The following is an 18,247-nucleotide window of genomic DNA, read 5'->3' as shown; positions in this document are numbered from 1 at the left end:
TCTGGCTCTCCGATTGCAGAAGTTTGGTCATTGCTAAACTTTTTGTTGCCAGATGTATTTGATGGCTTGACAAGCTTTGAGTATTTGTTTGACATCACTAATCTTTCTGAAACTGCTGAAGACATTACAGCCAAAGAAAGAGAACAGAATGTATTGCATATGCTGCACCAGATTCTCACCCCTTTCTTAATGAGAAGACTAAAATCTGATGTTGCTCTTGAAGTTCCTCTTAAATGAGAAGCAATTGTTTATGCACCACTTTTGAAGAAACAAGAAGTCTTTTACACAGCAATGGTGAATCGCACAATTGCAAATATGTTTGGAGTCAGTGAGAAAGAAACAGTTGAGCTAAGTCCTACTAGAGGACCAAAATGGCAAATTAGAAAATCAGTAAATTACAGCACGATAGATAATTTTCCTAATGAATTGGAAAAACTGACCAGTCAAATGCAGCCAGAGGTGGACAGAGAAAGAAGCGTGGTGGAAGTGAATATCCCTATAGAATCTAAAGTTAATCTGAAGCTGCAGAATATAGTAATCAACCATACCTGACTGAATATCCTATAGACCCTGTTACACAAGAGTTTAAGATTGATGAAGAATTAGTAACAAATTCTGGGAAATTCTTAATGTTGAATAGAATGTTCCAGAACTTAAAAAAAAAAAAAAGTCACAAGGTGCTGCTTTTTTCACAAATGACAAGAATGTTGGACATTTGGATGGATTACTGCCAACTTAGAAATTTCAACTTTAGCAGGTTGATGGGTCCATGTCTTATTCTGAGAGAGGGGAAAATTTGCACAATTTCAACACAAGTCCAGATGTGGTTAGCTTCTTAGTGAGTACACCAGCTGGTGGCCTGGGCATTAATTTGACTGCAGCAGGTACAGTTATCATTTATGATAGTGATTGGAAACCCCAGTCTGATATTCAGGCCCAGGATCAATGTCATAGAATTGGTTAGACAAAGCCAGTTGTTGTATATCGATTTTTACAGCAAATACTATTGATCAGAAAATTGTGGAAAGAGCAGCTGCTAAAAGAAAACTGGAAAAGTTGATCGTTCACAAAAATCATTTCAAAGGTAGTCAATCTGAATTAAATCAATCTAAGAATTTCTGAGATCCCAAGGAATTAAAGGAGTTGTTAAAATTTAGAGATTATGAAAGGGAAGTCAAAGGATCAAGAGAAAAGATCATTAGTGATAAAGATCTTGAGTTGTTGTTAGATCCAAGTGATCTCATTAATCAAATGAAGGCCTCAGGACCCATTAAAGAGAAGACAGGGATGTTCAAGATACTGGAAAATTCTGAAGATTCCAGTCCTAAATGTTGTAAATGAAAGCTAAAGAATGACTTTTAAAAGTTCTTGTTTACAGCTAGTAATTTACTTATTGGTTAGGAAATTCAAATTGTCTATTATTTTTTCTTTATTATATCATTTTACATAATGTAACTAGCATCATTGCATAGTTAATAGATCATAATTTTCCGAGCCTTTCTAAGAGGGAAATGCATATTAAGTTTAAATTCTCAGTTAAAATTTGAGACTGGTTAGTACTCTTGAGTCTGGTCTGATGTGTACTCAACCATTGCCAGATTTATAGAGTCTTTCTGTGAAGTTTAGTAAACATCTCTTTCTCCCCTTTCTTTTAGCAACATGGTTCATAGGTTTAGGGTACTTCCGTTATGGAGTAGGCTTTGATGGGGGGAGTGGGGGGATTATTCTTTCTGTTCTTTAAGTAACAAATTGTTTGATTTTAGAGTCTTTAAATAGTTGGTCAAATAAATGTTCATTATAAGAAAAAAAAAAAAGTGCTCGTATCCAAACCAATTAATACATCTTCTGCAAAAGCTTTGGGAAGAAAGCGATGGCTTTTCCAGTGATCCCTCATCGGCCTGGGGAAGTGGGGTGGGTGGGGGGAGACCCAGAGAGGATGCTGTAAATAAAGCAAAAGGGCCCCAGGACCGCAGTGATGGCAATAAGCCTGGATCTGAAGAGGAGAGACTAAAGGGAACAAAGATGAGATTTAAACTAGTTGTCGAACTCTCTTCCAAGCTCAGGGTACTTTAGTTCCAGAGCTTGAATAGTTAAAAACAAAGAAACAAACGGGAAAAAAAGATTGTAATTCTTTTTTAAGTAGAGCAAGGAGGAAAAGGGAATTGTCAGGAGTGGGATTCGAACCCACGCCTCCAGGGGAGACTGCGACCTGAACGCAGCGCCTTAGACCGCTCGGCCATCCTGACGTTGCTGCAGCGGCTCCTCGCGACTCACTTCTGTCTCTGCCGAAACGAACTCATTCCTAAAACTCACTTTTCCTCCTTTTCTTAAAATTCTGTTATGCTTCCATTAAAAGCAAAACCGCTACTTCCCAGACCGACCTGAACCGGGCCGGCGGTGCCGAATGGCCCGGGTGCCGCCCCGCGTCGGCGCCCCCGCGGTGCCCGCCGGGCGAGGGTCGCGGGCCGAGGCGGCTCCTCGGGCTGGGCGTGCGGCCGCGGACCCGCGCTTCCCGGTGTGGACGCGTAAAAGTTCAAACTGCGAACACGGCGCCGCAGAAACGCGAGCAGCTCTGCGCGTCCTGAGCCGGGGCAGGGCGCCGCCACCAGCCCCCACGGCCGCGGGCTCCCGAACACCGTGGGGTCGGGGCGACCTGCGTCCAGCGCAGTCCGCGGCGGCGGTCAGGGCGGCGGGGGCGGAAGGTCGCTGACCGCTGGCCCGGGAGCGGCGCTCCGGCGTCAGACAGCAGCAGATCCACCCACCCGGGGCCGCAGGGTCTGAGCCACCTTCCAGAGTCTCCGCGAGTCCCGACGCCGGGGCGCCGCGCTCAGTCCCTTAGATTACGCTCGAGTTTCCGGGGGGCTGCCTGGACGCCAGTCCTCAGGCCACCCCGCTGCCCCACCGGCGTTCTGCCCTCGGCGTGGCCCTGAGGCCTGCTGACACGAAAACCGCTCATCGGAGAGGTGACCTGTCACTGCTCCCAGGTCGGCGTCCTGTGACCCTCTAGGACGGCGGCTTTGCCCTGCAGAGGTCTGAAACACCCACCTTCCCCACCCTGGATCCATCAAATCCAATATCGGGGCGCACACCTGGCAACTGCCTTTCCTAGGGCCCCACACTCCCCCCAGGTGACTGGGGTCCAGGTTAGAGGCCATGGCTTTAGGGGCTAGCTTTAGGGAAAGTCTGACCATTTCTCTTGGGAATGAAGGTGGATTCACATTGAAAATAGGATCCAAGCCTACAGCGATGCGGGGCTCCAGTCTGAAATCCGTGTAAGACACGGAGCAGAGCAGTGAAAACAGTTTACCACGGACGTGCAAAACCAGGGTGTGCAGGCACCCACCTGAGGCGTCAGACTGAAACCTGGAGATGACCAGAGATGACCACAGCCAAAGGAAGGTCTTCCCTGGAGCCTGAAGAGGCAGAGAGAGGATGGCAATAGTCCCCAGAGAGTGTTCAAACCTGATCATTAGAGTGACCGTATGGGAAGAGCTTGTGAGCACTTTGTGAAAATAAACCCTCATCTCAAGGATGTCCTAACCTTTCTGGGTTCCAGGCATCCAGCAACACTTAATGTCATCATGGGGTAAAGAATGAGCAGAGGTACTTTTAAGAGTTTTTTTTTTTTTAAAGTGAAATCCCCAGAAGAGGAAGAAATGGCAGCGTAATAGTTCATTTGAATTGTCAACTTGATTGGATTAAGAGATGCTGAGGATTAAGAGGTTTTTGGCCTGTCTATGAGGGTGTGTCTAGGAATGATTGGCATGTGCCATAGCCGACTGAAATGGAGAGCCCCCTAAGTGTGGGCAGCACTGTGCCATAGGATGATGGCTTGAATGGAATAAAGTTGTAGGAAAAAGGAAGCAGCAGCAGACACAAGCTCCATTATTGAACAGGTTCTTGATTGCTACTGCCATGGTCAGAGGATATCGGACTCTCAATTCTTTTACTCTCCAAGGCGGATTCTCCAGAAGCCTTTGATCTTGAACTAGGGTAGCACCATGTATTTCTCTTTTTCTGGGGCTTCAGCCTTTGGACGGCACAGCTACTGGTTCTTCCTGCTCTCCAGCCTGCAGATGGCCATTGTGGACTATCCAGCTTCTGGCCACATAAACCAACCTAATAAGTCCCCCTTTCATAATTACACTTCCTGCTGATTCTGTCCTCTAGAGAACCCTGACTAATACAGGCAGCTTCATGGAAAGATTCATTGACCTGGAGGTACTCTGCCTTTCCCCTTTGTATTCACGAAGTTGTTTTGCATGAATGGACCCACCACAAGGTAATGAGAGAGAAAGAATGGGAATTTGAGATACATGAGAATGAATATATATTCATTCGCACATATATTTACATACACATATGTATATATACAGTTTTTTAATGAAGAAGCATTATGGCTAAAATATGGAGGGATTTGACTTCAGAAAGATCCATGTGTAAACCTCTGCCAATTACTGTGTGACATTGACCAAGTTAATTTCTTTGAACTCCAGGTGCTGCATCTGTAAAAATGTAGGCTATTTTTTAGGTATATGGGATAGTATATGCCAAGTCCTTAATTCTATGCTTGAAAACCCTAATGATAGTTACTATTTTCGCTGAGATCTTCTACCCCAAGTAAATGCTAAACATTTTGAAGCACACTTCTCTATCCTCAAACTTCAAAATGCCCATGAATCACCTGGGGATGTAGTTTAAATAGGGTTTCTGACTCAGGAGACCTGGGGTGGGGCTCAAGAGTCTAGCAGGCAGGCCCAGAGCCAACATGAATAGCAATACCCTAAAGTGCTGTCTGTGTCAGCCAGCCGGACTTCTGGGACAAGCCTCGGAGGCTTTTGGGACAAGATCAGTTACTCTCATGAAGCAGGAAAACTTGGCAAAGGGTCATAAGCATTCCAGTCAATAAGAAACACTGTTTTAAAGGTAGCAGAATACAACAGTTACTAATAGGGCATTATGTAAAAATGTGGACGTGTAACAGATGTGATTCTGCAATCTGTATTTGGGGTAAAAATGGGAGTTCATAACCAACTTGAATCTAATGTATGAAACATGATATGTCAAGAGCTTTGTAATGTTTTGAACAACCAATAAAAAAAAAAAAAAAAGAAACACTGTTTTAAACAGATGCATCCAAACGGACCAGCCGGGCCATTCTCCATCTCTCACCTGGGCACCGAATCACTGGGGATGCACTAGTTAGAATACGGCTCCAGATACATTTAAGAAAGTTTCAAAATAACTGTGGCTAGAGTGAGGCAAAAAGAAACATATGTCTCTTCTGGAAATACCAAGAAGACTCTGCTGGTGAAACTGTCAGGTGCCATCTCAGTGCTGGCCAGTTGCTCACATGGCCATATCTACGATGAGTCCACAGGACCAGCCCAGAATGCACAGAAGGGAGCCCAGGTGTCTGCCTTTGAAGGCATGGCCCTGAGGCAGCCTGGCTCTCTTGCCTTTCACATTCCACTCACCAGCCCGCAGTCTGTGGACATACCTAGATGCTAGGGTCGTGGGGACATGTTGGCTGTATTCCCAATGACCATGCTTCCATCCCAAATCTGGGAGACCTCGCCATAGGGGAGAAGGCAAGAACAGACTTGAGTGACATCTACCTCTTTGTCACATGGCATAAAAATAAGGACCCTCAGTCTTAAAAGGAGGCATCAAACTGGGCCAGTCTGTCTTTCAGTTTCTGAGTGCATGTCACTCACCTTCCACCAATTCACATGGCCTTCTTAAATCTCCTTCTGTGTCTCGCATAGCTACCACATTTACACCAGGAAGCATTCACACTGCTGTGAGATTCATTCCCCAATAGGCAATTAAGGTCCGTTGAAATTTAGAAGAGGTCTTTTTTTTTTTTTTTTTTTTTTGTACCTGGGATTTAACTCAAGAGTGCTTAATTGTGGAGCCACATCCCCAGCCCTTTTTATTTTTTATTATGAGACAGGGTCTCTAAATTGCTTAGGGCCTTGCTAAGTTTCTGAGGCTGGCCTCAAACCTGCTATCCTCCTGCTTTAGTCTTCCGAATCCCTGGCATCACAGGCATGCACCACTGTGCCTGGCTTAGATTTTTTTTTTTTTTAAAGGAGGATAAATCCAAATTTTGGCAATGTTCATATTCATGTGATGAGATTTGGGGATATTTTTAATTTTAAGATAAATTTTCATGGTTTTCAGGAAAACACATTATTTACATTGTTAGATGATAAAATGAGGGGAGGAGTGAATGAAGCTGGAGGTGGGTTGGCAACTGTGCTCTCCTGAGGGCGACGGGAGGAGGCCAATGTGCTGCATGGGAACAGAAGAGACTGAGCTGAGCTGTGCCCGGAGCCAGGAGGAACTGCTGTTGGCCCGGGAGAGGGAGGTCCTAAGTCCTCTTCTCTTTTGAACTGAAGTCTGGGCTCAGTTCACTCCCAGAGACAGTTACACGGAGGCAGACACCTGCCCCAACATGTCGTCAGAGCTGGCAACTGGTCGTGTGAAATGAAGTCAGTTATCATTTTAGTGTATTTCACCCTTAGCCTGATCTTTAGTGGTGCGATGGAACAACTGTTTCTGTTTTAGAAGAAAAATCAAATCTTGTCATCCTTGGGTCAGTAACCTGTGGAGGTGGAAGAGGGCTCCAGGGTACCGCTGAATCCTAGTGTCACTGACAGCCTCATGTGACTAAGGCCCACACTGGTGAGGACAATTCCCCGCTTCAGAAGGGTCACAGCTGTGAGACTGGTCATCTTCCTGTTCCTGTCCAGAGCAGCATTTCTGACAGATGTGCCCCTGAAGAGGAAAGACTGGCAGGTCTCAGATTATCACATAAGTTCTTCCTGAGGAGGAGGCACAGAGAGAGGACGGGAGTGCATCACGGGGACCAAGGACATGGTGTCCCCTAAGAATCCACCACCAGCTCAATCCTGGGCCCTGGGGACATTTTCCTTGAACATCTGGGGGAAAGGGAAGGAAAAGGAGTCAGAGATTGATTAAAATCCAAGATCCTTTTCTTTTTTATCTCAGAGGGGAGTTCCTGTGGCAGCCTGGTCTATTCTGGGTAAGATATAAACATATATATATATATATATTTAGTATAGTATATATATTTAGTATAATATATATAGTATAGTATATATATATGATATATATTTACAGAATATATATTATATATAGTATATGTAGTATATATATACAAATATAATGTGTGTGTGTATATGTATATATTGGGTTGTAGTTGGACCTTTATTTTACGTGGTGCTGAGGATCAAACCCAGGGCCTCACACATGCTAGGCAAGTTCCCTACCGCTGAGCCACAACCCGAGCTCCTAGTCTGGGTAAGTTTTACAGATACATTTTAGGATGTTCATTACTTATTAAACCAGCAGTGCAATTGCTTGAGTTTCCTAAGTGTTTAAAAGACATTTGGACTATGTTTTTCTCTGAATTTAAAAGTTCAAGTTCAACATGAATGAATGCTTTTAAAACAGAGAGGAATGTTCTCCTGGGAGGAGAACCGTGTGGGGCAAGTGGCTGAAGTAGTGTTTGAGTACGGGACCAACAGGGCTGGGATAGATGGAGGGAGGAGCCTGCCATGGTTTGAACTTGACCCTTAGTGACCCTTAAGGTCCACAAAGCTGCATTTCTGGAAGGCGGTGCTGAGGATGGAGCCCAGGGCCTCATACATGCTAGACAAGCACTCTGCCTCTAAGCCACATTCCCTAGTCCCAAAGTCATGTGTTAATGGAATTCGAGAGGAGATCAGGACATAAGTAGTCTGCCCTTATGAGTGGATTAATGCATTCAGGAATTAATGGATTGATGGGCCCTCATGGGGAGTGATTTTGCTAAAAAATCAAGCGCTCTGCCTCACCCTCATTTAATACAGCATGTCGCCCTCACCAGATACTGGAGCCATCTCTGGGACTTCCCAGGCTCCAGAACCAACCGCCAGGTAAACTGCTATTCTTTATAAGTTGCTTGGTCTCAGGTATTTATTATAGTAGCAGAAAATGGACTCAAAGCCAGGCGGGGTGGCACGCGCCTGTAATCCCAGCAGCTTGGCAAGAGGATCGAGAGTTCAAAGCCAGCCTCAGCAACAGCAAAGTGTTAGGCAACTTGGGGAGACCCTGTCTCTAAATTTTAAAAATACAAAAAAAAAAAAAAAAACATCTGGGGATGTGGCTCGGTGATTGCGTGCCCCAGAGTTCAATTCCTAACCCCCAGTCCCCAAAAGAAAATGGACTCAAGCAGAGCCCATTTTTTTCTGGTTCCCCAGGTGCAGACCCTGGTGTAGGTCAAAGGAAGCATGGGTTCCTCTGCTTCTCGGGTCCCTCACTGGGCCTAAGAGTCACCTGAGCCAATGTGTACTGCCTTGGCTGTGTGTCCAAGGAGGTTCCTGGAGCCCCAGAGCCTGCATTAACTTAATCTGTCCTCTGTGCCCTGCAGGACCCTCAGTGCAGTTTGTCTTGCACAGCGATACCAAGGACACCTGCCTTTGGATGCTGGCCTGGCTGGCACCTACTGTGTGATTTAACCAAATCACTTCATTCCTTCTGTCTTACTGTTCTCACCTCTTCAAAGGAGGGATTGGAGTAAACAGTCTCTTCCAATCCTAAACTTCGATTGTATTTTCCTCTTGAACCATTCCCAGAGCAAAACTTCTGTGGTCTCCAGGTTTATAAGCCCATGTAGATTCTTTTAAAAATAATCTAGTCATGCCTGCGTGGAAATGTGATTATGTATATATTGTTCCTCTGGTGTTTACTCCCAAATCAGCAGGAGAATGTTAAAGCCAGGACGAAAACAAATGGAGTGGGGCCGGGAAAGTGACAAGGTGGGTAAAGGGGTGCCGGGGGGTGACGAATAACTTGTGTACATTGATACAGCAGGAATGGGAGCCGTTTATTGTAGGGCAACAGAGCTATTTATACATTTTGCACAGCTTATCTTAATTAGCATAAACTAGATACATCAATCAACCAATAAGGAATCTCCACACTTAATGGCTCGCTTTTGTTACTTCTCAAACCACTCCCTCTGACATTTTGCCAGGCACCATCCAGACTTGTTTACGAACTCTAACATTTTTCTGGCAAAATACCAGGTGTTATTTTTGACTTATTTACAGACCTTAACAAAGGGGTAGACCAGATTGCATTTAGCTTGAAGTTCAGTGAGTGTGGTGAAATTCTGTCTGGTTTTCAGAATTTCTGCCTGCGCGACAATGACTGGTTCTTGGGCACGATCCTCGTTGAGGTTTACAGGTATTGAAAATTTAGAAAAGCTGGGTTTTAGATTAACCATGAGAAATGGAATCTGAAAAAAAAAAAGAAATGGAATGTGGTGCAAATGGAATGAGATGATTTCCCACATTTGGTGAACCTTCAGAGTTTCACATCTGCCCCTTTGGGCAGCAGGCTGGATGAGTGACATTCAGATCAGAGCCTCTGTTCCTGGTCCTCCCTGGGGCAGGGAAGAACCACCAGGGCTTCACACGTGGGAGCCTCCCTGGGGCAACAGTTTCCACAGATCATCATGCTTTAAAAATAATAATAAATAATAATAATAACAAGGCACAAGCCATAAAAATTTCCCAAGCCTTCTTCCTCTCTGGAAAATGCTGATTTACTTGGAGAGGTGGCTTCCCTCCCCAGCATCAGGGCCGTTACTCTTATGGTAGTAGAAGTGGAGCCACCAGCCGAACAGGAACCAGAGGAGGAAGCACTGGGCACTGTGGCTTTTGTAGGCAGTTGGACCCTCGGGGAGCAGCCCCGCCCCCTGCTGACCTGGGATCACATACAATGGCTCTGCTCTGGCCGGCTGCATCCCCACCCAGGTTTCTTTCCTGTTTGGTTTCACTCTCAGTAATTGTGATAAAGAAAGGTAAGAGGCTGCCTTCAGCAATTACACAGACTTCTTTATTAGGCAAGGACCCAGGGCAAGGCTCTCGCTGGGAGCTAGAGACACAGTGGAAATGGAAGGCGGCATCTGGACACAATTGCAGGCCTTTGGCAAGACAAGCCACTGGCAGGAGCCTGCTCAGGGGACCAGGGGACCAGGAGAGGCATGGTTATCCCAGTTGCACCGAGCACCACGGTGCAGCCTTCGGGGCACCCCCAGGACAGGCAGCCTGTGGGAACTGGCTCGACTGGAAATGGGTGGTGACTGGCGCTGACCAAAGGCGTGTGTGGGGCTGGGACACAGGTGAGGACTGAGGGGGCACGAGGCTGAAAAGTGTCTATAATGTGGCGATGTCACAGAAGAAGGGTCTACATCAAAAAGAAGAGCACGGGAAACGTGTGCAGTCAACGAGGTGAGTCAGGTCTGACCCAGGCCAGGGCCAGTCAGGAGGGTGCCCAGAGAGGAGCAGGGCCCGAGGCTATGCACAGGCCTGAGTTTGGTGCAACTGTTCTCTCCTGTCACACCTTCTGTCCAATCCCTCACCCCTGCTCCCCTAAGCTCCTCCCCTTCCTCCTTTCCCACAGCTCCACCCCCATAAAAGTAGGTCCTCCATCCTGTAGGGCGGAGCTTGAAAGGTGAGACACAGACCTGCAAGTCCAGGGGCCTCGTTTCCTTCCACCATCACATCCCCTCCAGCCTTCTTTATGGATGTTAGCCTAGGATCTTTCTTTCCCGAACCCCCTGAGCTTTCTGCTGGCTTCAAACCCGTTCCTGTATTCTGGACGCCAAGTGTTTCTGCCACACCCCCGTGTGGACCTGTCCTCCCTGCGCTGTCCTCCCCCCAGGTTCCAGGGTGAGCACTAGAGCGCGCGGGAGTCAGCTCTTCACCCCCCAGTCCTGGTGCCCACACAGACTGGGGAGGCCCTGCTCCCTGCTCCCACCAAAGGGCTGCCAGGTGGGGGAGGTGGCTGAGCCGGTCATTCCTTAAGGTGCCCCTCGGCTGGGCTGGGAAGAGATGAGTTTAGAACGGAGAGTGTCTGTGTCCCCAGAGGTAGAGTCCTGCCCCACACGGGACAGTGGGATGTCCCGGGAAAGGTTCTGGGCTTCAGGGATGACTGTCACCCCCTCAGGCCCTTCAGACACTGGGCAGATGGTCAGGGGCTTTTTCCCGCAGGACCACAGGCAAAAGAAGGGCCTGAGGGGGCCAGAGAAGGAGATGCCAGGGAAGGTGTAGATGTGCGACCCGTCAGTCATGTTGTAGAAGGCGATGTCTCCCGATTCGTAGTCCAGGAAGATCCCAACCCGGCGAGGGGGCCCTGCTAATGGGAGAGGGGTCCGAAGAGGGGTGAGGGCCCAGTATCCATCCCCATAGAGCTCCACAGCCCAGAACCCGTTGTCAGGGGTCATGGGGTCAAACCCCTTCTTCACCACATTCTCCCGGCACACGCCGATGGCCCAGTCGGTCCTGTCCCCCACCTCCACCTCCCAGTAATGCCGCCCCTCCGTGAAGGCCTCTCGGCCCAGCACACACGGCCACGAGTCAAATCTCTCTGGATTCTCAGGCAGCTTCTGGCGTGAATCCTCCAGTCGAACAGATTTTGCGTCTTGGTACAGAAAAAGGTGAGGGTGGGCTGTGTCTGGATCCAGAGTCACATCAACTAGAGACAGAGAGTGTGACCGTCAGTGGCAGTCAGTCACAGGACCTGTCCTCCCTTCTCCAAAGAAACAGCAGTGGGCTAATGTGGTGGTCTCCTGTGCAGGTCTGGAGACCTGTCTGGCCTCCCAGGTGTCTGCTCCCTCTGATCAGCAGCCACAGTATGGTTAAGGGCTGACTGTCCCCAAGGAGACACTGTAGGATCTGCGGCAGTCCGGCTGCAGCAAAATAACCAGGGGGGTGACAAACAACTTGTGTACCTTGATATAGCAGGAGTAGGAGCCGTTTATTGTAGGACAACAGAGCTATTTATACATTTTGCACAGCTTATCTTAATTAGCATAAACTAGATACATCAGCCAACCAATAAGGAATCTCCACACTTAATGGCTCGCTTTTGTTACTTCTCAAACCACTCCCTCTGACATTTTGCCAGGCACCATCCAGACTTGTTTATGAACTCTAACATTCCCCTGGCAAAATACCGGTGTTATTTTGACTTGTTTACAGACCTTAACAGGAAGGGCCTGGCATCCTAGCCATCTTCCAGGGTTCTGCTAGGGGCTCAAGGAAAGTGTCACAGCCATGTACCATCGAGGTCCCCTTCCTAGCCTCCTCACTAAGTGAATGTTAATGTTAATGTTCTCAAGTCCACGTCTCACAGGACACTGAATTCCTGGAGTGGGACCTGGAGAAGTCCTGAGTCACTGACCTGCATGCACTGCCGCCTTTTTCCAATCTGCAAAGAAAGAGAGACTATCAGCAACTGGTTTTGAACAAGAGTGAAAAAACTGGATGAAATAACAAGAGGCAGAACTTACTGAGCTCTTCCAGGAGTTTCTCTGGAAAACAAACAAAATCACCTCAGTGGCTTTTTATAATGGACTTGAGGGAGGGGATGGGACTGGTACAGGGGACCCATAAAGAAGGAACTGTTTAACTTACAACTGACTGCCTGACTACTGAAATACCACCAGCCACCTACAACGGGGCTTTGTTCTGTCTTGTTTTCTGAGAAGTAATCAGGAAGTTCCTACTGGCTTGAGATCAGATCTTCCATGATAAGATCCTTACTGGGAAATTGAGTTAGAGGTGGGGTTGGGCTGAGAAAGGGTGGTAAGTAAATTAAGGTCTCAAATGCAAGTTGGAACGGTTTGACTCTGCCTGTGGCCCAAACTTCTCTTCATTGTAGGTATCTCTGATTTCAGAAGCCTTAACATTTCTTCTGACTTTGGGAATTCTAGAATCGAGGGTCTTCCTGTTGGAAGTCGTCCTAATGTGTGGGCATGGACTCAACCTTCCTCTGAAGCACCCCTGGTGAGCAGCCCATTTAGGATCTAGGACTTGCCTGTAGAGCTGAATTTGCTCCTCCTCTCTCTGGATCTCTCCTTGTACAGTCTCCAGATGAAAAATATGGATCCCATGGTGAGCAGCCCTAAGACCACAAGGATGGCCGCCACAGACACCATCCAGGGAGTCAGCCTGGGGGAGATGGGAGCTGAAACAAAGTCCCCAGAGGAACATTGGCCCAAAGCAGAGCAGGTCCCACTCGTCTCCTGATGCCAGATGGAGGCGGAAGAGGAGACACAGTGGGTCCCTTCTATCCCTGCCATGGCACAAACAATCCCTCCAACGCCTCTCTAAGCTTTTCAGGAAGTTTTGATCTTGGGCAAGAAAGAGCAGAGAAGGAGAAGAAGAACCGAGTCATTTGGGGTCAGGACATGTGGACTAAAGGGTTGTATGGACCAAGTTGTGTTCCTACAGAATTCCTACTTCACTGTCAGTGCAGAGGGGGGTTCAGGGGGATGTGGGAGGTCAATAAGGAAGGAGAAGGGTCACTTCTGTGGGTGACGAGCTGGCATCCAGGGACTAGTGGGAGGATGTGCTTCTGGGGCTCCTGGAAGCCTTGAGGAGCCCTGGATGGGAGGGTAAGGGTGGAAAGGGTAAGACCAGAAAAGTAGTCTCCTTATTTACTCAAGGCAAGAAGGACCTTGGTCAGGAAGGCCACAGGCCCAGAGCTTCTCCATCTCAAGTAGATCTCCTAAAATGGAAGGCCTGAGACTACATGAAAGGTAGGTAGAATTTGTGACTTCTGAATCTTTATTCTTCTGAAGAGGCTGGTGGGGCTCCCTCGAGTCAATGGACAAACACTCAGATGGGAAAGAGGGCAGCTCCACCAGGAAGTCACATTGGGGCAGGTGCCAGGTCAGGGAGCCCTGAGGCTGTGTCCACACAGGAGTCAGCACTGGTTCTACTCACCTGGAATGGAAATCCCTACTTCCTTCTCCTGGCCAAGAAGGAGGTTCCGGATGCAGCAGGACACACTGTCCATGGAGTTGTCCCTGAGGGTCACTGAGGCTGCCACAGTGAACAGGCCTTCCTCGTCAGGACTTCTGGACTCTGACGTGGACAGGAACTTCTCTTCCTTGGCAGATCTCCACTGCACCTGGGGCTCTGGGTACCACCCCACGGAGGTGCACTCCAGCTGGACCTCGCCACTCTCCTGAACTTCCATGGTGATGTGAGGCTCGGAGCCCAGAGCTGAGGAGGGAGAAGCTGGCTTAATCTCTCAGTGGTGCCTGCTCCAGACTCACAATTCCAGTTTGAGAAAGAGAGAGAGGCAAAGTGGATTGGGAGTTCCTCTCCACACTTCACTACACCAGGAGGCTAAGGTGTCAGTGAAAGGAATTTCATTCACCTTATCAGAGGAGGGTATCTTATTAGCACCTAGTTTTTGAAGTGTGAGCAGGAAGGAGCTCAGTGGGCAGACCTGGGGGAGCTTTTCAGCCAGCAGGAACTGCCTCACAGTTGGCCTGGACTGGGAGCTCCAGATCTGCAAAAGAGCTCCTTGGTTAGCAGTATTACAAGAAGGGTCTGGGAAGGAGGAGAACTAGCACTGGAATATTGAAAGATGGATGGAAGTGGTGTTCTGCAGGAGAAAGGAGGCTCGCAGTTGACTGTGGATCAAAGCTGAAGCTTCTTTACCCATGATGCTGATTCAGGAATTTTCTTAAATTGCTCCAACCTCACCTTTCCCCACACAATTATGCTTAACAGAAACCAATATAAAGTTGTTTTTCCTACCTATCTAGCTTAATTCTTTAAAAAAAAAATTCCACAGGGTACAGAAAAAAACAGAGCTCCAAAGAAGTAACCTGAAATACATGTCCATGATTGTCTATATTCTGAATTTGTGTGTTTAATAAGAATGTGTATTTTTGTCTTGAAAGGGACTACCACTAGCATCAGATTCTCAGAGATATCTGACCCTCATAAAAGATAACAACAGTTTTATGGCATCAAATGTGTAGGCTTTTATCACCATCCTTAAACTTTAAGATAGTCTTCCCTAAAAATGAAATGAGAGCTGGGTGTGGTGGCTCCAGCCTGAAATCCCATGGACTGGGGAGCCTGAGGCAGGAGGATTGCAAGTTCAAGGCCAGTCTCCACAAATAAAAACTTGAAAAGGGCTGGGGATGTGTTTAAGTGGCTTAGTGTCCCAGGTTCAATCCCTAGTACAAAAAAAAAAAAAAATGAGCTATACATGTTACATATGAGAATATATTTGTGTATTACGCATTTAGATTAGTTCAAGACATGGTCATAATATCTTACGAGGATATCCTAATTTTGCCTTATAATTGACAAAGCAGTTTTTCATGTGTTGTCTAATTTTATTTCATTCTTGCAAAATCATGTGGAATAAATGCTTCCTGGGTTTTACAGTAGATCAGGAAGATTTCCTTGATGCAATCACCACTGGTGAGTGGAAAGTCAGACCTCAGGGCTTACTGTCCTCCAGAAAGTTAACCGCTCTCCTTGGTATTTCACCCAGAATTTAGGCTTGAAGAAAAAAAAAAGAAACTTCTGCAGGTATGTGAAAAGTGTTAGCAAAAGGCCATGCTCGAGGATCTTAGGAAACCAGTCCTTGGAGACTAATCCACAAAGCAGCCTCAAGTATATGGGATGCTCACTGCAGCCTTAGATAATGATGAAAAATAGACACATCTTCAAAATCTGATTCTGGGAGCTGGTCGAGTAATGACGATGGCCTCATATGACAGAATGCTACGGCCATTACATCCTAGGTGCTGATCCTGTCGCTGAGGGAGGGGGCAGCAGGCAGCTGAACACAGGGGAGGGCATTCTGCTTGCTGTCCCCTACAGCTCACGCCCGGCCCCCCAGGCGTGCCGACCCCGCACCTGGAAGGAACCGCGTGGTTCCCGAAGTAACCCGCTCACCACGGGGGTCCCGGGCCGTCACCCCGCTGCCTCTCACCTGCCACTCGGAGGTGCACTATGGCCTCGTCGTAGCTGGCGTTGTCCCTGAACAAGCAGCGGTACTCGCCCTGGTCCGAGGCGCGGACGCCGTAGATCCGCAGGGCCGCGCGCCCCGCGGCGATGTCGTCGCGCCGCAGCGCCACCCTGCCGCGGTACTCTGGCAGCAGCTCCTGCTCCCGCTCCCGCTCCCGCTCCTGCTCCTGCGGCGCCTGGTACAGGAACACGGCGGGCGACGGCGTCCGTCGGAACCACCGCAGCTCCATGTGCTCGGCGCTCACGTTTGGGGAGAGGTGACAGGGCAGCTCGGCGTCTGCTCCCACCATGGCCAGGATGGGCTCCGGGGGCCCCACCACATCAAAGTGAGCTGTCAAAGCGAGCGGAGTCAGAGCGATGAGACTGGGGGCGACGCAGCCCAGGATTACAGGCCCCTGCAGGGCCTCCATGCCCTCGACAAGCTGAGCAGGTCCATCCAGCCCGCTGGACATGGCTTGGGAGAACCAAATGGTGTCTGTTTCATGTCCTGGGACGTTTCAACCCTGCAGGACACAGAGCGAGGAGCAGGGAGACCTACCTGAATCCAGCTTGGGCAGCTGCAGGAGCACGAGGGTGAGCAGACACCTGGGGAGGCAGGATTTCCGGACCACTGTCATCGCTGACCTTTCTGCGGCTGCAGGGTGCTGATGCGCTCATCCAGGAGCTTCGGCCTGGAGAAGAATGTTCAGGAAAAAACTATGGGTGGGCAGCTCCTCAGCCCCCCCAAACCAAGGCTGGAGTGGTCGCAGCTGAAGCCCGCTCTGCCCCCTCTCGCCATCAGCACCTGCCTGCACACCTCCCTAAGCTTGGTCAAGCACTGCAGGGACAACAATCTGGGTCCTGTGGTCCCCAAACTCACCTAGTATTAAGAAGGGACTCGTGATTCATAGAGCCCTTCAATAAGTTGATTATAAAGGAACAAATCTTGGAACCACTGCATTAAGAAGGAAAAGTCTTCTTCACAATACAACAATTTGCTATTTGCTTTTAGAAATGATGACACAGATAAAGCCATGGAGACAAAGGAAATGGAATGGAGAACAAAGAAAAAGATGGGAGGAGATGGAGCAAGAAAGGGGTGATCCTTGAAGTTCAGAAGGCCTACGGCCAGGGACAGAGGAAGGAGCAGGAGGGAGAGAACTGTGCCCTCCCGGGCTCACACCAGGGGACACCTACCAACCCGATGATCCTGGAGGACAAGGCACAGGGAGCCACTGCTGCCAACTGAAGAAGCTGGTCATGGCCCCGGGTGCAAAAGTTAAAAGCCCTGGGCAGAAGGAAGGAGGCGGGCCCTCAGGAAGCCTGCTGCCAGCTGGCCTGCTGAATTTGCTTTGGAAAAAAAGGGTTTCCAGAGAGAGGGGAGCCATGGATCGCCACCCTTCCCTCAGAGAGCGGGATAGACATGTTGAGTTGGACTCAATAAAGCGGGTGGAAGAAAAAGGAAGAGGGCCAAGGAAACATGAAAAGAGACATGAAACCTTCTCCAGCTAATCCTCCTCCTATGCCTAGTGGATTGTGTCCCCTGGCTGCTGGAGGCCTTCAGAGCACCTGAGATTAAGCAGGCCAAGGGCTTAGCACACTATCCCGGCTCAGCACAAGGCAAACTGCTACCCTGTTATTATTCTGTGAGTTGATAAGTGAAGGCAGAAGCCAAGGTGCTTGGCAGCCCTCTCCTTCCTGGGTGCCCACTGAACCCACTGGGCTGGTGGCACAATCCTGGGAGCCAACCTTGACGGAAGGCAGAAAAGTGCCAGCTGGGGAGGGGTCACTCAGTCCCCAGCTCAAAGTTGCCTCCTGCCAGCAAGCCCTTATTTTGGGCTAAACCTGTTAATGTTATGGAAACATTGAAAAATATAGAAAAATGTTTTTATAAAGTGAAAGTCACCCCTAATCCACAAACTAAAGATAGCTTTATGTTGGTGTATTTCCTTCCAGTATTTATTGTGTCCTTATAGAGATGGCAAAAATAATCAAAAAGGTTTTCTGCACAATTCGAAACATCATTAATAGTTGCATGATTGTCAAGATTGTTCTTTTTCTCCCATTAAAATAGTGTACTTTATACATACATAAGGCTTTGCTCACAATGTTGTTAACTTCCTGATAAACCACCTGGTAAGTTTCCAGAAATAGAGCCACTGGGTCATACAGTGTGGGTCTGTTGCCAAAACCCTTCTAAAACGTGGAGCCATCATATCACACTTCAACAGAGTGTCCTCGCCTGATCCCTGCCAGCGTCAAGGGCACTTATCCCAGAGTCCCAGCATGGGGATGGGCAATTTTATCAGATCATCTTTTTATTATGCTATGCCTTCATATGGTAGTGAGGCTGGTCATTTTTCATGTGTTAACTTACCATTAAATATTTCCCAGAAATGAGCTTT

The 18,247-nt window shown here is 48.2% G+C and overlaps 1 protein-coding gene, 1 non-coding gene and 1 pseudogene across 2 annotated transcripts; 1 reads left to right on the top strand and 2 right to left on the bottom strand.

The window, feature by feature from the left end:
* LOC113195983 (lymphoid-specific helicase pseudogene) lies at nucleotides 1-1,341 on the top strand (annotated as a pseudogene).
* Nucleotides 1,342-2,163: 822 nt separating this feature from the next.
* Trnal-cag (transfer RNA leucine (anticodon CAG)) lies at nucleotides 2,164-2,246 on the bottom strand. The gene has a single exon. It is a non-coding gene; the product is annotated as a tRNA-Leu (tRNA).
* An 8,633-nt stretch (nucleotides 2,247-10,879) lies between these two features.
* Nucleotides 10,880-16,480, bottom strand: Btn1a1 (butyrophilin subfamily 1 member A1). The gene is made up of 7 exons (XM_026407708.2): nucleotides 16,402-16,480; nucleotides 15,829-16,194; nucleotides 13,809-14,090; nucleotides 12,898-13,047; nucleotides 12,371-12,391; nucleotides 12,262-12,288; nucleotides 10,880-11,553 (listed from the first exon to the last, which is right to left on the bottom strand). The coding sequence occupies exons 1-7, from the start codon at nucleotides 16,478-16,480 to the stop codon at nucleotides 10,880-10,882; spliced, it is 1,599 nt and encodes a 532-aa protein (XP_026263493.2).
* Between the last annotated feature and the right edge of the window lie 1,767 nt (nucleotides 16,481-18,247).

This window comes from Urocitellus parryii, chromosome 8, assembly GCF_045843805.1.
Source record: "Urocitellus parryii isolate mUroPar1 chromosome 8, mUroPar1.hap1, whole genome shotgun sequence".
Classification (NCBI taxonomy): Eukaryota; Metazoa; Chordata; class Mammalia; order Rodentia; family Sciuridae; genus Urocitellus; species Urocitellus parryii.
The sequence above is the reverse complement of the archived record's forward strand: the minus strand, read 5'-3'. Positions and strand labels throughout refer to the sequence as shown.